The following is a 17,313-nucleotide window of genomic DNA, read 5'->3' as shown; positions in this document are numbered from 1 at the left end:
AAAACAATAACTTACAAATGTACTTTAAGAATAGACCTATGGGGGCTGGGGCTGTGGCTCTGTGGTAGTGCACTTGCCTTGCACATGTGAGGTACTGATTTGATCCTCAGTGCCACATAAAAACAAATAAATAAAGATATAAAGATATTGTGTCCATCTACAACTAAAAATAATATTTAAAAAACAAAAAATAATAGAACTATGGACCAAAGGTGGTAGTTATTCCCTGACCTTTTCTGTTCCTTTTAACAGTAAAACTTGGTTTCTGCAGATCTGCATACCATCTTTTCTTGATTTTTCCTTCCTTAGAACAAAATGAAAGAACTAGAACTTTTGTGTTCAATGAAGGAAGTCTCCTTTGATGGAAATGATCTTGAAAACATGGTCCTATCACTGAGGTTAGTGATGTTAATAACTATTAAGACCTTGATGCTCAAAAAAAAAAATTTGTTTTGATGCTCAAAACAAATTGTGAAGATCTAGTCTTTTGATAGATTCTTTTGTAAATGTCATACAGTCCTCAAATATTTGAGAGTTGGAACTCATTTGGTAAACTGGAAGTTTTGATTTAAACCTTCAAAAGGCAGCATAGGCATTGAGAACAGGAAGGGGAACTAAAAGTGATCAGAGTTTATAGTTACTACCTTTGGATACGGAAAGGGGTGGGTAAGCAATGTTGATTAGGTTTCTTTTGCTTAGTTTCCTCCCATCTTCTCTGTCATTTTAATAAAATATGGATTTGGTAAGCTAGAGGACTAAGTGCACATCAGTCTTTCTTTATAGGGAGAAGTTCCTACAAGAAGTGAATTCTCTTATTCAGAAGCCCTCTCATCCACTGGCTAAAACGAAGACATTAGTGAAGAGTCTAATGAACCGCGCTGAGCTGCTGCTGCATGTCACCATTGCGGCCCAGTCTGGCCTCACCAGGAGCATCTCGGGAACCCCTGCAGAGACACCGGGTACTCTCTAAGACCCCTTCACGGCTTCTGGTGCCACTGTGCTTATAACGTAGATATCAGCCACTTTGTCAAGAATTCACTCCAGGGTACTCCTAGAAAGAAAGAAACAAACAAAGGGGGGCAAAAGATGTATACAGGTGTTGGAGAGAGACGTGTACTGAGTGTTGGTATGATCACATGCCAAGGAGGTCCAGTATACTTACCACTTCCTGGTCATGTACACCTAGATTGATTGAGGTTCCTGTGTGAAGACCTGAACCACTCAGTAAGGCTTCCAAATGGCTCTTGACCTCTGAAATGGTGAACCAGTAGTATCTTCAAAACTTGAAAGATAAAATTCTATAAATTTAATTCTTCAAGAATTATTAGATTTAAGTTTTCTAACTATTCTTTAGACAAAATGACATTTCCACTTTTTAAACATTGTTTTTTCTTAGCTGGTTTTTACCTATAGTTTTGTCCTCTCCCATTTACATGTTCTTTTATAAAATAACCACTTCCTTGATATGGTTAAGGAATATCCAATAGATAGGGTCAGTCCCCTTCCAGCTCAAGTGTGATATTTACTCCTATCAACTATAATCAAAGGAGAGCAATCACCCAATGGCAGTTAATAAATCTAGAATTAAAAGGAGACAAGGGCCATCTCTGGAAACAATGTATCTGGATTTATTTGAATCAAGAAATTAGTGCTGGGCTGGGGATGTGGCTCAAGCGGTAACACGCTCACCTGGCATGCGTACGGCCCGGTTCGATCCTCAGCGCCACATACAAACAAAGATGTTGTGTCCGCCGAAAAACTCAAAAAAAATAAATAAATATTAAAATTTAAAAAAAAAAGAAATTAGTGCTTCCAGAAGTTACTCCCTGTGTCCTATATTGCTTTTTATAATGTTTGTACTGAAGTGAACATTGATAGCTACAAAATAAATTGGCCTAAAATTCATCAGTGCTGTGCTAACTGGACTGATGGCTGAGCCCATTGCCAAACACCGTTTGGTAGTTCTGTGTTACATTTAGCTGTTGCTGCAGCTTCTCACACATTGGATAGCAGGAAGTTTAACCTTGTCTTCATTTTGTTCCAGCTTGTAAATCAGCTTCTGAAACAAAGGTGATATCTCATGCCATCCGGCAGCCTGTTTTTCTCCGTAGTATGTCGGCTCCTTCTGACCTAGAAATGATTGGTAATGAAGATTTGGAATTTACTAGAGCAAATCAGAGGTAAATGGCTAATGGCCAGGTTTGGATTCCCACATGCTGCTGAATGTGTTGATTGAAACAACACCCCCTCCCCCTCCCCACCACGTATCTTGTTAGACTGATGGCTGGTTTGTCTCTCCTATAGGCGTCGACATGTGACCAGCCACCGCAGCAGCTCCTTTACACTCCTGCAATCGTTGGCCATTGAGGACAGCAGGGACAAGCCCACCTATAGCGTCCTGCTGGGGCAGCTGTTTGCTTTCATTGGCACCAATCCCGACCAAGCTGTATGTCACATTTTGCAGACTACAGATGAAAAGTTCCTGACAGCGCGGAGGGTCTTATGACAGACAGCAGGAGTCAGAGTTCTTCCTTCTCGTGCCTTTCAGGTGTCCAGCAGCAGCTTCCTTCTTGCTGCACAGACGAGGTGGCGGAGGGGAAACACACGCAAGCAGGCCCTGGTGCACATGCGAGAGCTGCTCACGGCTGCTGTGCGCGTTGGGGGAGTGACACATCTTGTGGGGCCAGTGACCATGGTCCTCCAGGGAGGACCCAGGTCAGTTGTTTCTGTTAATAAATGGCAGTTAATAAACCTAGGATTAAAGGGAGACAAAGACCATCTCTGGAAACAATGGATCTGAATTTATTTGAATCAAGAAACTAGTGTCCTCTCCAGAATGGGCAGAGCTATTCAAAGGTCACTGTCAGGCTAAGAACCTAGGCAGTGGCATTTGCTGATGTTTTCCCCTAGAATATTTTATTTTTATAGACGTGGCACTTGATTTTGCGAAAATCTCAGTATACATAACAGAATGTAAGTGTCTATATATTATTCTATTCAGTAAGAGTTTGTTGTATCAATACTACATGTATAAATGGCTATTTAATTCTCTTTGCACATATAAAAATATATCATTTTTTTCCATAAATCTATAGCCTTTCTATAATCATGATTGTTTCACTCATATCTTGGTTATCTGTCTTTTCACATCAATACAATAGGTCTATTTTGTCCCTTTTTTTGGTACTAGGGATTGAACCCAGAGTGTTAACCACTGAGCCACATCCTTAGCAGCCCCCCACTTTTTTGTTGTAGATGGACACAATGCCTTTATTTATTTACTTTTATGTAGTACTGAAGATCAAACCCAGTGCCTCACACATGCAAGACAAGCATGCTACCATTGAGCTACCCTAGTCCCCCCAGTCCTTTTTATTTTTTATTTTGGGCCAGCGTATCAATAAGTTGCGGAGGCTGGCCTCAAATTTGCAATTCTCCTGCCTCAGTTTCCCAAGTCTCTGGGATTACGGAGTGCACCACTGTGTCTGGCTAGAAGGGTTTTTGTTTGTTTGTTTGTTTGTTTTAGGGGGTACTGGGGATTCATCTGTGGAGCACTCGGCCACTGAGCCACATCCTCAGCCCTACTTTGTATTTTATTTAGAGACAGGGTCTCACTGAGTTGCTTAGCACCTTACTTTTGCTGAGATTGGCTTTGAACTCATGATCCTCCTATCTCAGCCTCCCGAGCCACTGGGATTACAGGTGTACACCACTATGCCCAGCTAGAAGAAGGTTTTGTAGCTAATTTGGGAAGAGTTTTTCTGTATGAGTTTCCTGCTGGGCTTCAAAGATCCTCAAGTAGAAATAGAAAAGGCATTTCTCTACTTGTCCTGAATTAGGATTGCTGGTGGCTGCTTGTGCCTCCTGGCAATTCTTTGAGGAACTGTGGACCACAGGAGAGGGTCAGGTAGAGAAAGATGTGTTAACTAAAAGTTAAAGTGAATATCTTGGGAAATTTCTTGTCAATTGGAAGAGGCCAGGCAATTCACTACTTCCTGGCTCTTGGTCATCACGTAGCCACAGAGACCGCCATCCTGAGAGCAGTTGTTCCCTTGTCAGAGCTCTGGCTCATCATCTCTACTGGCCACAAGCCCTCTCAGCCCTGGGGTGCCCAGAGGGAGGATTCAGGGAGGAGCACTGGTGGGCACCACAGCTGCTTCCAGAGTTAGTTCTCTACAACACAGCAGCATTCTCCTTTCTCCACCCCATTTTTCAGTGTCATTTGTGGAATATTTGAAAAATGCAGAAAATTCTAAAAAATTAAAATAAAAGCCACCTGTAAATCCATCATTCTAAAATAACATCTGCTAATATTTTAGTGTGTTTGTTCTTTGTTCTGTCAGTATCATCTCTGGTGTTTTGGGGGATTGTATAGCATTGCATCATATTCTTTAACCAATTCCCTATTATTAAACCTCACCTTAGTTTTACTTTGTAAAATTTTTGCTAGCATAAAATATTATATTGCATATTTCTGAAGATAAGTCCTGATTGCTTCAGTTTCAGTTAATATTAATTTCTATAGAATTGATCCCATCTTGAGTTTTTACTTTTGAAAGTCTTATTTTCACATCAACAGGCATCCCATACCATGCTAACAGTTGAAGTATAAACTTTTTGCGGGGGTGGGGGTGTACCAGGGATTAAAATCAGGGGTACTCAACTACTGGGTCACATTCCCAGTTCCATTTTGTATTTTATTTAGGGAACAGGGTCTCACTGAGTTGCTTAGTGCCTCAATTTTGCTGAGGCTGGCTTTGAACTTGCAATCCTCCTGCCTCAGCCTCCTGAGCCGCTGGGATTTCAGGCTGTACCACCGTGCCCATCTGAAGTATAAACTTGAAAAAGACTCTTAGCTAATCTATCTGGGCCTTGGTTTTCTCATACAATTGCATTTATAGAATTCATGCTGTATGGGATATTGTGGACCTATCTCAAATAATGGTTTCTTTATCAAATGGCTTTGGTAAATATTGAATACTATTTTTCTGCTCTTAGAGATGCTGTGTCCTTTAAATTTATTAGAAGTTCTGCAGTAAAGGACCCTATTGAACTTTCTCTAAGCCAGGATTTCCTGGAGTTTTCTTGAGTGTGGGCCATGATGTTTGAGGCACATTCAGAAATCCTGACCAGTGGTCTTCTATGGTCCAGTAGTTTATCAAACACCAAGTTTGATGATCTCCAGGGTCCCTTCAGTTCTGGATTTATCTGGGCATTCTGGGTTTCTGGAAAGAACTCTTTTGCTTCCCTAACCCCAGTCACTGTTCTCGACATGTTCAGGAACGCTATCCTTGGTTTCTGTGTCACAGGATTGAAGAGCTCACCTGTGGTGGGATGGTCGAGCAGGTTCAGGAAGCCTTTGGCGAAACCATGACTTCGGTCGTGTCGCTGTGTGCCCGTTACCCTATCGCTTGTGCAAATAGCATTGGACTCTTGTGTACCATACCTTATACCAGGTAAGCACGGAAATGCCCTTTATTCCTTTATTGTATATAAATTGTGCCATAAGAGTTCATTAAATAAAAATTTATAAAATTGAATTTATAAAATTGAATTTTTTATTTGATTATTCAATACTTAACAAATAAGCTTTCCTCCTGACAGACAACTAAAATTCCTATGTAAATTCCTTATGATTGAGTTTCTACTGCCATTAGGATTACATTACATTATAAAGATAGGGAGGTTCAAATAAAAAATAAGTCCTTGGGAAATTACTTATACACTTGGCAGGATTCTATTTTTTTTTTTTTTCCCCTCCTTTGGGAGGTGGTAGCTACTGTTCTTGAACTTGCAGTCCTCCTGCCTCAGCCTCCTCAGTTAGTGAGATTACAGGCATGGACCACCACATTGGCAGGAATTTTTTGGATAGATGCATTTATTTCCTCTCTTGGATCACATAGTAGTTTGAAGACGTCAAGTGCTTATGGAGTTATTCTTTGACTCCCCTTATAATAAAATATATTGTTTTTTTCTCTCATGGCATCCATTGTATTGATTACATCAAGTTTTACTTTGCTGGTTCTGTATGAACAAATGAGAATTTGAAGTTCCTTATTTAGGAAGGAAGTCACCATTATGAGAAAATAGTTCTGTGTTAATTGCACATGGCACTATCCTAAATTGTTGACAAAGATTTACACCAACCTGTGTCATGCACCTTTGATAATCTGAACTTCCTGCGAGTTTCCCTCAGTTGGTCAGCTGCGTCTCCTTCACTGTGCCTGTGCCCCTTATCAGGAGTGAGGAGAAGTGCCTGGTGCGCAGTGGCCTTGTCCAGCTCATGGATCGACTGTGCAGCTTGAGCAGTCAGACCGAGTCCAGCTCCAGTGAGAAACAAACCAAGAAGCAGAAAGTGGCCACCATGGCCTGGGCTGCCTTCCAGGTGCTGGCCAACCGCTGTGTCGAGTGGGAAAAAGAGGAAGGTGAGAAACTTCCTACTCACCAGTTTCTTGTGCTGGTGAATTGTGTGTTGTGTGTGTGTGCTGGATGGGGCTTGGGAGAAAGGCTTTGTTAAATCACAGGACTGGATGGGCTCTCATGAAGGCCTTTCCCAACACGGCTCTGTGAAATACAACTATGCTGTAGCACCAAGTGACATCCTAGCACCTTCAAGAGGTGTAGCAACCCCAGAAAATTGAAAGGATAATTGTCAACACTGTTAACAGGCCCTATGTAGACAGGTTTATGAAATAGCTGTTCAGTTGCATTTTTTAAGAGGATATTTTGAAATTATATTTTTAGTGACCAATCTGATTTAAAAAGTAAATGTAAGGATGAATTCTCCACAGTATCCCAGGTCTTTTTTTTTTTTTTAATAGAAATTGTTGATTTATCTGTTTATTTGCTGTGCATTTTAATGACTTGAGAGCTTATTATATGCCAGCAGAAGATGAATCAGTCATTGTTCCTCCCTTGAAGAACTTTGGTCTGACAGAGGAAATAGTGCAATCAATGCCATCATCAAGTTCTTACAAAGTGCTGTGGAAGCACAGAGGCTCCTAGAGATGAGCTGTGCTAGGTATTAGGCAAAGCTTCCCAGAGAAGGTGACGTGTGAACAACTCCTGAAGGATCAGGAGGACTTGGAAGCAGAATAAACAGCATGTGGAGGCTCAGGGATCCAAAAGCCTATGGGATATTCAAGAAATGATGAATAATATTTTGTAGCTTTTACAAAGGATGTTTAAAGAGTTTTGGAAGTGCAGTGAGCCTGATCCAGGAATGAACCACAGAGAGTTTGAGAAGAGGAAAGTATGACTTAAAAACAACAACAACCACCACCAACAACAACAAAAAAAAGATGTTTTGCCAGGTGTGGTGGGGCATGCCTGTGATCCCAGCGACTCAGGTGGCTGAGGCAGGCAGATCACAAATTCAAGGCCAGTCACAGCAATTTAGACCCTGTCCCAAAGTAAAAAGTTAAAGGGGCTGAGGATGAAGCTCAGTGGTAAAGCGTCCCTGGGTTCAATCCCACATACCAAAAAGGAGCAGGAGGGGATCAAGATGTTTTCATCACCAGTAAAACAGTAATTCTTCCCTAGAGTGCATGTTCCTTTGTCATATTTGGATTAATTGTATTTGGTTTTCAATAAGAACACTGGATGTTTTTGGAGTAACTTAACTTTTTTATGTGTATATATTGTCTAATGAGGAGACACTGATTGGATTAGTGAGGCGTTGAGCCAGGTAAAGAACATTTAGTCAAGGGAAGAGCTTTTAATACAGGAGGCCAAGAGGAGGACTTACCACACCCTCAGGCTCAACATGGCTTCCTTGAGTTGTCACTGTGCCTTTTCTCTTTCTTTTTACCTCTGAAGGTGGCTCCACAGAGGCTGTGCACTCGGGGCTGGCTCGGCAGGTGTCCAGCCTTCTCACGAACCATCTTGCCCGAGCCACTGAGTGCTGTGGCAACCAGGCTGCAGGAAATGACGCTCTGCAGGATGTCCTGAGTCTGCTCAACGACCTCTCGAGGTGTGGAAGGTCCATCCAGAACTGGGGACACCTGACTTTTCCCTTGAATAGTTGCAGTGCCTTTTGGTGGTGGTTTTTTTGAGATATTCAAATTATTATACCCTTTCCATAAGGTCCTACTTCAAGATTGATCATGAAATAATGTATTCTGATTGGCTTTAGTATAGCTAACAGCCATTAGCCTTTCGAATACATGCATGTATGTTTCATAGCCAAAACTCTTACCCTCGTCAGTGCAAGATTAAAGAATCATGAGTCAGAGCCTGTAATTAGGTCACTTTCTCATACTGTGTCTTTAAAACAAGCAGTTCTATGGTGGTTGACTACGCCATGTGAATAAGAGGCCTATAAGAATTTGTCCACCTGTGACTGCATGTTCTTTGATGCTGAGCTCACTGTTTGCTTCGTGGAATATAACATGGCAGCTCCCCAGGTGTTGGGGCTTGTACACCACCGTGTGATAATTTTACTCTTGAAACGCTATTAATACGGAATGAATGATGCCAGGTACACATTGGTGGATGTCTGTAATCTCAAGCTTGTACTCGTGGGGCAGAGGCAGGAGAACGGCAAGTTCAAGGTCAGCCTGGGCAACTTAGCGAGACCTTGTCTCAAAATAAAAAGGGCTTATGTTTCATAGCCAAAAATCTTACCCTTGTCAGTGCAAGATTAAAGAATCATGAGTCGGAGCCTGTAATTAGCTTACTTTCTCATACTGTGTCTTTAAAACAAGCAGTTCTATGGTGGTTGACTACCCACCATAGTGTAGCTCAGTGGTAGAGCCTCTTTGGGTTCCATCCCTAGTACCACCACCAAAAAAAGGAATAAATGAGTAACTGAAAGGCTTCTAGTTTAGGTTCCCAGTCTCGGTGTTCTGTGAAGCCCTGAATCTAGGATGTCAATTAAGTAGACATCAGAGATCAGAAAATAGTCAAAAATCTTTTTTAAAAAGTCTTATTGGTCAATTATGAGCTCTCATCAAATGTTTACAAAAAAAAAAAAAACAAACCTTAATTTTCTTTCATAAAAGCATACTGCCAAATCATTACATCTTCCTTCTGAAGTCTGATTTCTTCCATTTGCTTAACTTCACTTAGGGAACTCTGGCTCTGCGTGTTATAGGTCAGCCTTTCCAGCACTTTGGACCTTTTCTTCTTTCTGCAGGAGCCACATAGGGAAAGCCATCCTGAGCCAGCCAGCTTGTGTGTCCAAGCTCCTCTCCCTGCTGCTTGACCAGCGCCCATCTCCAAAATTGGTCCTTATCATTCTTCAACTGTGCCGGGCGGCACTGCCACTGATGAGCGTAGAGGACTGTGGAAATGTGGAACTCCCGCCATGGAGCTACTCTGTCCCCTCCCTAAACAGTGAGCAGGAGGATCCCAGTGACCCAGCTTCCAAGATCGCCTCCTTGCTCTTAGCAAAGCTGGCAGATTACGTGGTCCCAGGTGAGAAGCTCCCCAGGAGGAGGATGGCACTGATTGCACAGCCTCCTGCGAGTCAGGCCCAGGATGGTACTTGAACTTCCTGTGATTAAGAAGAAAGAGCTGGGGGGTGGGAAGCGGGGAGAGATTCCCAAACCAGTGTTGCTCATTAGGGGGAAACGATGCTGCTGTTTTCTGAATGGGCCTGCTTTTTGCTTTAAGGATGTCAGACAGTTCTTTCTCCAACTGCTTCTGAACCGGATACTACGTTAACAAAAACCAGTCCCAAGAATTCTTTAAAAGGAGATAAAGATCCTGGAGAAGAGAGTGAAGCAGTGGACGGCAAGCTCTCCATATTTATCCACAAACGGGAAGACCAGTCCTCCCACGAAGTTCTCCAACCATTACTAAGGTGACTCTAATGATTATAATGTAGCTATATGTCACCAAGCACTATTCATGCCACAGACAGTGTACTAGAGTAATCCTTCACACACATTGACTACGCAGCCCTCCTAACAGCACCAGCAGACACACACTGTTGCTGTCACCCCTGCAGAGACACATGGAGAAAGTGAGGCAGAACTGACACCTTGACCTCAGGTGCTGTCCCCAGTCTAGCAGAGCTGGAGCCCTGCTGAAAGCGCCTTGCTGTTTGTGTTGGGTGCAGAGTCCATGGCACAACTTGGGTCATGAGGGGCAGTAATACAGTTTGGTTTTCAGTTGTTGGTATCTTTCAGCCATCAGCAAATATAGAGTGAGGTGGAGAAAGAAGAGACACTTTTGTAAAGCTTTACTGAAATGTGAATGGCCCAGCTGCTCAACAAGAAAGTGAAAGCATAGTTATTGCCCAAATGTTACAATCCCATAGTGATCTAGAGTGACAGGAAAGCCTGTCACTTAGCACAGGGGAATTTAGAACAGGTGTTTGTCTCAGATGGAAGAGCCATCCCTTCACATGAGTGACCCGACCAGGTTGTCACCCTCATGATTGCACCCCCTTCTGCCAGTGCGACAGCCGAGAGAATAGAGGTGTTGTGAGAGCAGGGTCAGGCAGGTCAGTGCTCAGGTGAGCATATCTCTAAGGAGTGTCTGTTTTAGGAGGAAGTGAAGTTGAATTATTAGAAAAGAAGTTTCAGTGTTTCCCCCAGGAAGCTACAGTCTAGCTACTGGTGAAGCTTCCCTGCTGTGACATGGAGGTGACTTTCGGAGTGCCTCCTGGGCACCAGCCCTCCTTGCAGCTAGCTTCAGAGCATCTGCTTCACTCAGCTTTATTGTTGTGCATTGTTTTCGTGTGGGTGTCTAGATACCATCACAACTCTAAAACAGCTGTTTTTTTGGACTTCAAAAGTGCTATGATTATGCAACAATAAATCAATTCCTTTTTGAAAAATGCAGAGTCTTACTGTAGATTTTAAAAGCCAGGGTTAGCATCTAAGGACAGCCTAAGCATGACGGAGTTGCCTGGCAGCGAGCAGCCACCTCCAGTAGTGTATCTAAGGCCACTCACTCTCTGCCTTTCCTTTTTCAGTAGCTCAGAAGGGCGGCCCTTCCGACTTGGTACTGGTGCCAACATGGAGAAAGTTGTGAAGATGGATAGAGACATGACCAAGGTAAACCTCGTGGGAGAAACTGCTATAGTAAACCCATGGTTAATGAGCATTTGCCACATTTACGAAAACTTTTGTAAAAATTAGTTCTGCCAGGCACAGTGGCTAGTAGCTGTACTCCGAGCTACTCCAGAGACCAATGCAAAAGGACTATGAGTTCAAGGTCAGCGTGGACAACACAGGCAGCATAGTGAGACCCTGTCTAAAAAAAAAAAAAAAAAATTCATTTTTCCACAAATGCAGGGTAAGAAATTAAAGCCAGTGGCTTAAGAGGCCATGTTAAAGAGAACTCGTGAAGCTTGGAGGTGTGGCTTAGTGGTAGAACATGCACTTAGCATGCATAAGGCCCTGGGTTCAATCCCCAATTCCCAGCACACCCCCATCCCCACCAAAAAAAAAAGGGAAAAAGGCAGAGGTAGAAAATAGTCAAAACCAGTTTGTCATTAATTTAAAAATATAATAGAGAAATGCAATAAAAAATGTAATAGAGAATTCTTAGGTTGACCTATGAGTTTTTATCAGCTTGTTTAAGATAGTTTTAGAACCTAAAAATAGTTGTAAAGTTTAAGAGAGGTGAAAGGTTGCTAAGACAATAACAGGTATTTAATAATTAAAGACATAAAAATATTTTTTAAATATCTGGACCCCAAAACAATTGAAGGAAAGTAATAAAAGCAACAGTAACATATTACTCTTTACCTATCACACAGGTAATGTTAGCAAAGTTTGATGGTACCCATTATTCTCAAGTGAGAGTACATAAACATTCTCAAGTGTCCAACAAAAAAAATGTCCATTGCATGTTTTTCAGAGATTTGTTTGAAAAACAAAACAGAGTCCATGTACCCATAAATAGGAGATTGGTTAAAGAAATTCATAATTTGTAAAATAAAATAGTATGCAACTATTAAAAATATGTGTGTGGCAAACTGATAAAAGTAAATTGTAAAGGTTTGTGTAGTAGGATCCCATGGTTATGGAAGTTGTGATTTGCAGGAACAAAATCTAGAGGACTCACAACTTGCTCAGACTGGGTGAGAGCATGAGATGTTTATGGAAATTTGATATTCTCTGTGTAATATTTGACGTTAGAATTTTTTACAAATGAACCTGGATTACTTTGGTAATAGAGGGGGATTTGGAAGTGCCTAGTACTTGGGGGTGAAACGAGTGTCTTCAAACAACCCCCAGGGTGGCTGTTGCGAAGTGATCACAGAAGAGGCTGCAGCCGCCCTTCGGAAAGCCACCAAGTGGGCACAGTCAGGCCTCATCGTCAGCATTGGGCCACCAGTAGAGTCTGTCAATCCAGAGACTGTGAGTGGACTGTCCACAGGTGACAAAAAGAAAACTGCCCAAACCTCCATCTGCAGAGAGAGGAACTCAGAACTCGCCAGGTAAACCTGCCACTGATAGAATCTGTCCATTCTTCTCAGATTGGCTTTGTAATGGGCTTATTTTTAGAGTTTTAATTTTTTTTTCATCCTTTAACCTACTGAAAATGATGGTTGGGGCCTAAAAATACCCATCTGTTGTAGAAGTTGCTCTCAAAGTAGAGTCTGGGGCTACATCAAGGAGCGAACCCATTCAGGTAGATCTGAGATTGTCATGGAGGCCCAGGGAGTTGCTCCTGATGTAGTGGACATTATGTAGAGAGCCAGGGGATGCTTCAAAATAGGTAATAAACTTCTGTTTTGCAATGTTTTTTCCTTTCAAACTGGACTTCCCCACTGAACACGTGAAATTTTTTTTTTTTTTTTGTAGGAATAGAAGGGATAGGTGAGTATTTCCTCAGAGGAGTTTGTACAAGATATTTGTACTTGCAAGCAAAGAGTAGCTGCAGCACAGGGTCTTTCTTTGATTCTATGGCTCATGCAATAAACTATTTAAGGTCTGTTGTTTCAAAGTGTCTTATTAGCTTCCCATCACTGTAATGAAATACTTGAAATAGCTAGCTCAATAAGAGAAGAGGTTTACTTAGCTCACAGTTTGGAGGTTCAAGGTCATGGTGCTGGCATTATCCCAGTTCTGGGCTGCGTCACAACACGACGATAATGATGATGGGAGTGTGTGCAGAAATGTGTAACTACAGGTCCAGCCAAGAACAGGGAGAGTGGGGAGGGCCAGACTCAGGCTTTTACGACATAAAATCCTCTGAGAGGGTTGTCATGGGAGAAGTGATTTCTTATTAATGCTGATTTTGCACCACTTTTAACCCTCCTTGGGTATTGACAGTTTTCCCTGTTGACATTTGCAGGACTGACCCTGTCCGACCCTTCATCAGTGGGCATGTAGCAAACAGCATGGCTGCAGAAGTGATCGCTTTGCTTCATAGCTTGCTAATGGCACCTGAATCTAACGCGGCTCAAATATGGACCACAACAGCAGAAAAGGTTAGTGTGGCATTGCTGCTTACCTGAGGAGGGAAGAAGGCAGCTACTTTCCACCCCAGCCTTAGAATCACGCACAGCAATGGACATCTTAGTGAAGAAAGACTTTCCAAGTTAGCCAGATATACAGACTACTTTTCTGCTGGAATTTGCTTTGATTTAGCAGTTTCGACTCTGTTAATCTCTGTCTCCTGTGATTGCTGGCTCAGGATAGTTTCTCAGGGAGAAATGGCAGTGCCTATTCTCACTTATGTTAGATTGGTGCTGGCATTGGGAGGTCATGCAGCCTTCATTTATTGGATGTGTTAAGTGTATTCACTAAGTTTTAAGGAGGCCTTTTTGTGACTTACACTGCCTGAGAGCCCCATCAGTAAGTAATTCATCATTATAATAGTAGCCAAGTCACAAAACCAAATATCTGTAATCCATTCCCCCTCTCCATAGTCGATCTTCAAGTGAACATCTTATACGAAGTCCTAAAAGTAATTAAGTGCTGAAGGCAGGCAGTAAGCTGAGATGGGCTTCCTTCAGATGAGTGATTGCTTTATCTTAGTGCTTTTAGAAGCACAGTGTTTGATTCTCCCATATTTTTAGGTAGTGTGTTTTCCAGATTTGTCTGATTATATAAGGTATGTATATAATATGTCATTGGCCACACCTGGGGTTTTTTTGGTACCTCCTGTATCCAAATGTCATTGGCCACACCTGGGATTTTTTTGGTACCTCCTGTATCCAAAATTCCTTCAGTACAAACACAACCCAGGAACTGTGGTAAACACTTCATTATCCCTGGCATCAAATAACCAAGTGTAACTCCTGACACCCAGGCTGCCTCTTGTGCTTAGGTTCTGTCTCGTGCATTGATGTACATTCCACAACTGGGGAAACATGCAGAAAGCATTCTGGAAAATGGCAGCAGCAGTGGCAGAAAACTTGCCAAACTTCAGAGAATTGCTCGCCAGGCTGTCGCTGCACTGTGTGCACTTGGAGGCTTCAAAGAGACAATCAAGATAGGATCGGAGGTTCAGGTAATCCACCACTATTTCCCCCTCATTGCTTCCCCCATACAGAAGCAGCTAAAAAACCAACCAACCAACCAACCAACCAACCCCAAAAAACCCAACCCTCATTCCTTCAAAATAAATAAGGAATCTGAGCAACATGATTTTTAATCTACAGGGTGCTATACATTTTTCAAAAAACTAATGCAACACTTTATAATGTTAACTGCAATATGTGTGTTCTCTAAGGTCATTAATATTAGCAATATTTTAGAATTGAAAATTTGAGAGCTAGGCATGATAGCACACGCCTGTAAGCCCAGCAACTCAGGAGGCTGAGGCAGAAGAATCCCATGTTTAAAGCCAGCTTCAGCAACTTAGTGAGACCTGTCTCAAAAGAAATATTTTTTTTCAAAAAGTCAGGGAGAGAGCCGTTGGGGATGTAGCTCTGTGGTAGAGTGTCTCTGGGTTTTAGTCTGCAGTACCCCCCAAAAAGAAAGAAAATGGAAGGAAGGCAGGCAAGCTTGAGATGATGGCATGTTGTGATCACCTTGCTGTAAGACTTTAAACCTACTATTTTGATTCATATCCTGGGCTAATACCCACACTAGAATAAATGATTACTGTAGTGCAGGTAATGACAGCTGTAAATGGACACTTCCTGCTTGTCACTTTAGATAACTGCACACACATCAGAGCTGACAGGTAGTGCTAATCCATCTCTGTCTCTAGGTTTTAGGTAGAGGAATATCAGGAAGCATTGGAGTAGTGGCTTCTATCAACGAACAGGAAGGTATCGCTACAGTCAGATTTCCACCCATAGACTGTCGAAAGACATCTCAAGCATCAGACACATTGACTATTCCATTGTCTAGACTTTGTGTTCCAAGGTCAGAGGTAAGATGATTTTGAAATATTTTATAAAATGTCACTGAAAATCTTAGCTGTTCTGCAATGGTTAACATGCACTTGCCTAGTAAAGAAACAGATACTTTGGTATTTTAAATTTTACTTGTGATGTGTATTTATATATTGGTGTAACTACTGAAGAGTTACATTTGTATGAAAAAATTTTTTTTGTTTTTTTTTTGGTACTGGGGATTGAACCCAGGACCTCATGCATGTGAAGCAAGTACTCTACCAACGGAGCTATATCCCCAGCCCCTGTATGAAAATTTTTAACAAAATTCATTTCTTTGTTGGTTAGGAATATTCCACAGTATATTGTATTTTTGATAAATTTAATCTGGTTTATGACTTTCTCTGATGATTTTACTTTAACTTTCTGTCCCCATCTTGTCCCACCTTTAGGCACTGCCCCTCCACAAACTGTCCATTACTGAGAAGGTGGTGCAGGCAGTTCAGTCCATGCTGCTTCCACAGGAAGGCAGTCTCTCAATTCACACCTCGCTTCCTGCAACAGGAGATGGCTCTGCACCTGTGATGGCAGTCGTCCGGCTCCTGGCTGAAATAAGAACGAGGTGAGCACCCACCCCAGATGCTTCCCAGGTTATCTGGGGTGCTGGGTGGGCCCTACCACCTCGGGCCTAAGGGTCTACAGCTTGAAGCTCATGCCAGCTGTGGAACAGAAACCACTATCTTGTACTGTTTACTGTAGCTCATTGCAGTGCCTGATTTTTGCAGTTTTTGTTGCATCCTGTTTCTACACTTGGAAATAAAATTGAGCTGTCCTCCTGAAAAAATAAGCAAGCAGTTGAGCTACTACATGTGGAATGCATACACGAGCTGCATGGTTTGCTCTGGCAGAAGCACTTTGTTCTGTCACAGGAATAACACTGCCATTTTTTCAAATGGCTTCAGCCACAATGATGTGTTTCTGGTCCATCATTTTCCAAACCGATGACCAGAAGACCAGGGAATGCTCAGTATCTGTGTTGGAAAGGAAAGCAATCTCTTCCTGCAAATACATTTATTTACCATTAAATAGGAGTAACAAGTTTCTTTTCTGACCATGGAACCTCTCAGAAACTTCTAATATGTACATTGAATCCTGAGAGAGAAATCAGCATATAGCTTTTTCTCTCTTGCTTCTGGAACTCTGTTATTGTCCAAATAGCACAGTTTAGAGGAAGCTTTTAAGATGGTCACCTAGGGGCTGGAGTTGTGGCTCAGTGGTAGAGTGCTTGCCTAGCATGTGTGAGGTACTGGGTTCATCCTCAGCACCATGTGAAAAATAAAGGCATTGTGTCCATCTATAGTTTAAAAAAAAAAAAAAAAAAGATTGGTCACCTGGCATTTTGTGTTTCTGTTTAGTGGAGACTGTCTAAGCAGTTCAATAGTTACTGTGTGAGAAAAGTTGCTAATACAGTCGTTCTTGGACTTCTGTGGGAGATGGAATCCAGGCCTGCCTCAGATACCAAAGTCTGTGGTTGCTCCAGCCATTGTATGAAACAATGTTGTATTTGCACCGAACCTACACACATCCTCCTGTATATTTTAAGCCCTGTATAGAATCTTTAGGATACCTACTACATTATAACTAGTTGATAGATGGTATTATTTAGGAGATAATGACCAAACCAAAAAATTGTCTGTGTATGTTCAGTACAGGTGCAATTTTTTCTCCCAAATATTTTCGATCTGTGGTTGGTTGAATCTGTAGATGCAGAACTCCTGTGGATATTATGGATATGGAGGACTGACTGTATATTTCCAAGCCAGTCCAGCCAAGAATAAAAGCAAAGGGGGCTGGGGTTGTGGTTCAGTGGTAGAGCGCTCGCCTAGCGCGCATGAGGCACTGGGTTCAATCCTCAACACCACATAATAAATAAATAAATAAATAAATAATTGTGTCCACCTACAACTAAAAAATAAATATTTTAAGAAAAGAAAAAGCAAGAGGAGTAGAGAGTCTAAACTGAGGGACAAAATTGATTGAAATGTTTTTCACAGTTGACATTA

The 17,313-nt window shown here is 41.9% G+C and overlaps 1 protein-coding gene across 1 annotated transcript in view; it reads left to right on the top strand.

Annotated features, from left to right (window-relative positions):
* Window positions 1-17,313, top strand: part of Hectd4 (HECT domain E3 ubiquitin protein ligase 4) — a 176,344-nt gene that overhangs the window by 105,166 nt on the left and 53,865 nt on the right. The window contains exons 29-44 of the mRNA XM_015505175.2: window positions 310-398; window positions 784-959; window positions 2,045-2,180; window positions 2,305-2,446; window positions 2,549-2,715; window positions 5,310-5,456; window positions 6,241-6,425; window positions 7,819-7,972; window positions 9,137-9,417; window positions 9,616-9,805; window positions 10,925-11,006; window positions 12,195-12,397; window positions 13,258-13,393; window positions 14,236-14,418; window positions 15,124-15,288; window positions 15,703-15,872. Coding sequence (XP_015360661.2) covers window positions 310-398; window positions 784-959; window positions 2,045-2,180; window positions 2,305-2,446; window positions 2,549-2,715; window positions 5,310-5,456; window positions 6,241-6,425; window positions 7,819-7,972; window positions 9,137-9,417; window positions 9,616-9,805; window positions 10,925-11,006; window positions 12,195-12,397; window positions 13,258-13,393; window positions 14,236-14,418; window positions 15,124-15,288; window positions 15,703-15,872 — 2,606 coding nt within the window. The remainder of the gene's footprint in view (window positions 1-309; window positions 399-783; window positions 960-2,044; window positions 2,181-2,304; window positions 2,447-2,548; window positions 2,716-5,309; window positions 5,457-6,240; window positions 6,426-7,818; window positions 7,973-9,136; window positions 9,418-9,615; window positions 9,806-10,924; window positions 11,007-12,194; window positions 12,398-13,257; window positions 13,394-14,235; window positions 14,419-15,123; window positions 15,289-15,702; window positions 15,873-17,313) is intronic.

The sequence above is a fragment of the Marmota marmota genome, unplaced genomic scaffold, assembly GCF_001458135.2.
Source record: "Marmota marmota marmota unplaced genomic scaffold, marMar, whole genome shotgun sequence".
Lineage (NCBI taxonomy): Eukaryota > Metazoa > Chordata > Mammalia > Rodentia > Sciuridae > Marmota > Marmota marmota.
Note: the sequence above shows the minus strand (reverse complement) of the source record. Positions and strands in the feature narration are given on the sequence as shown.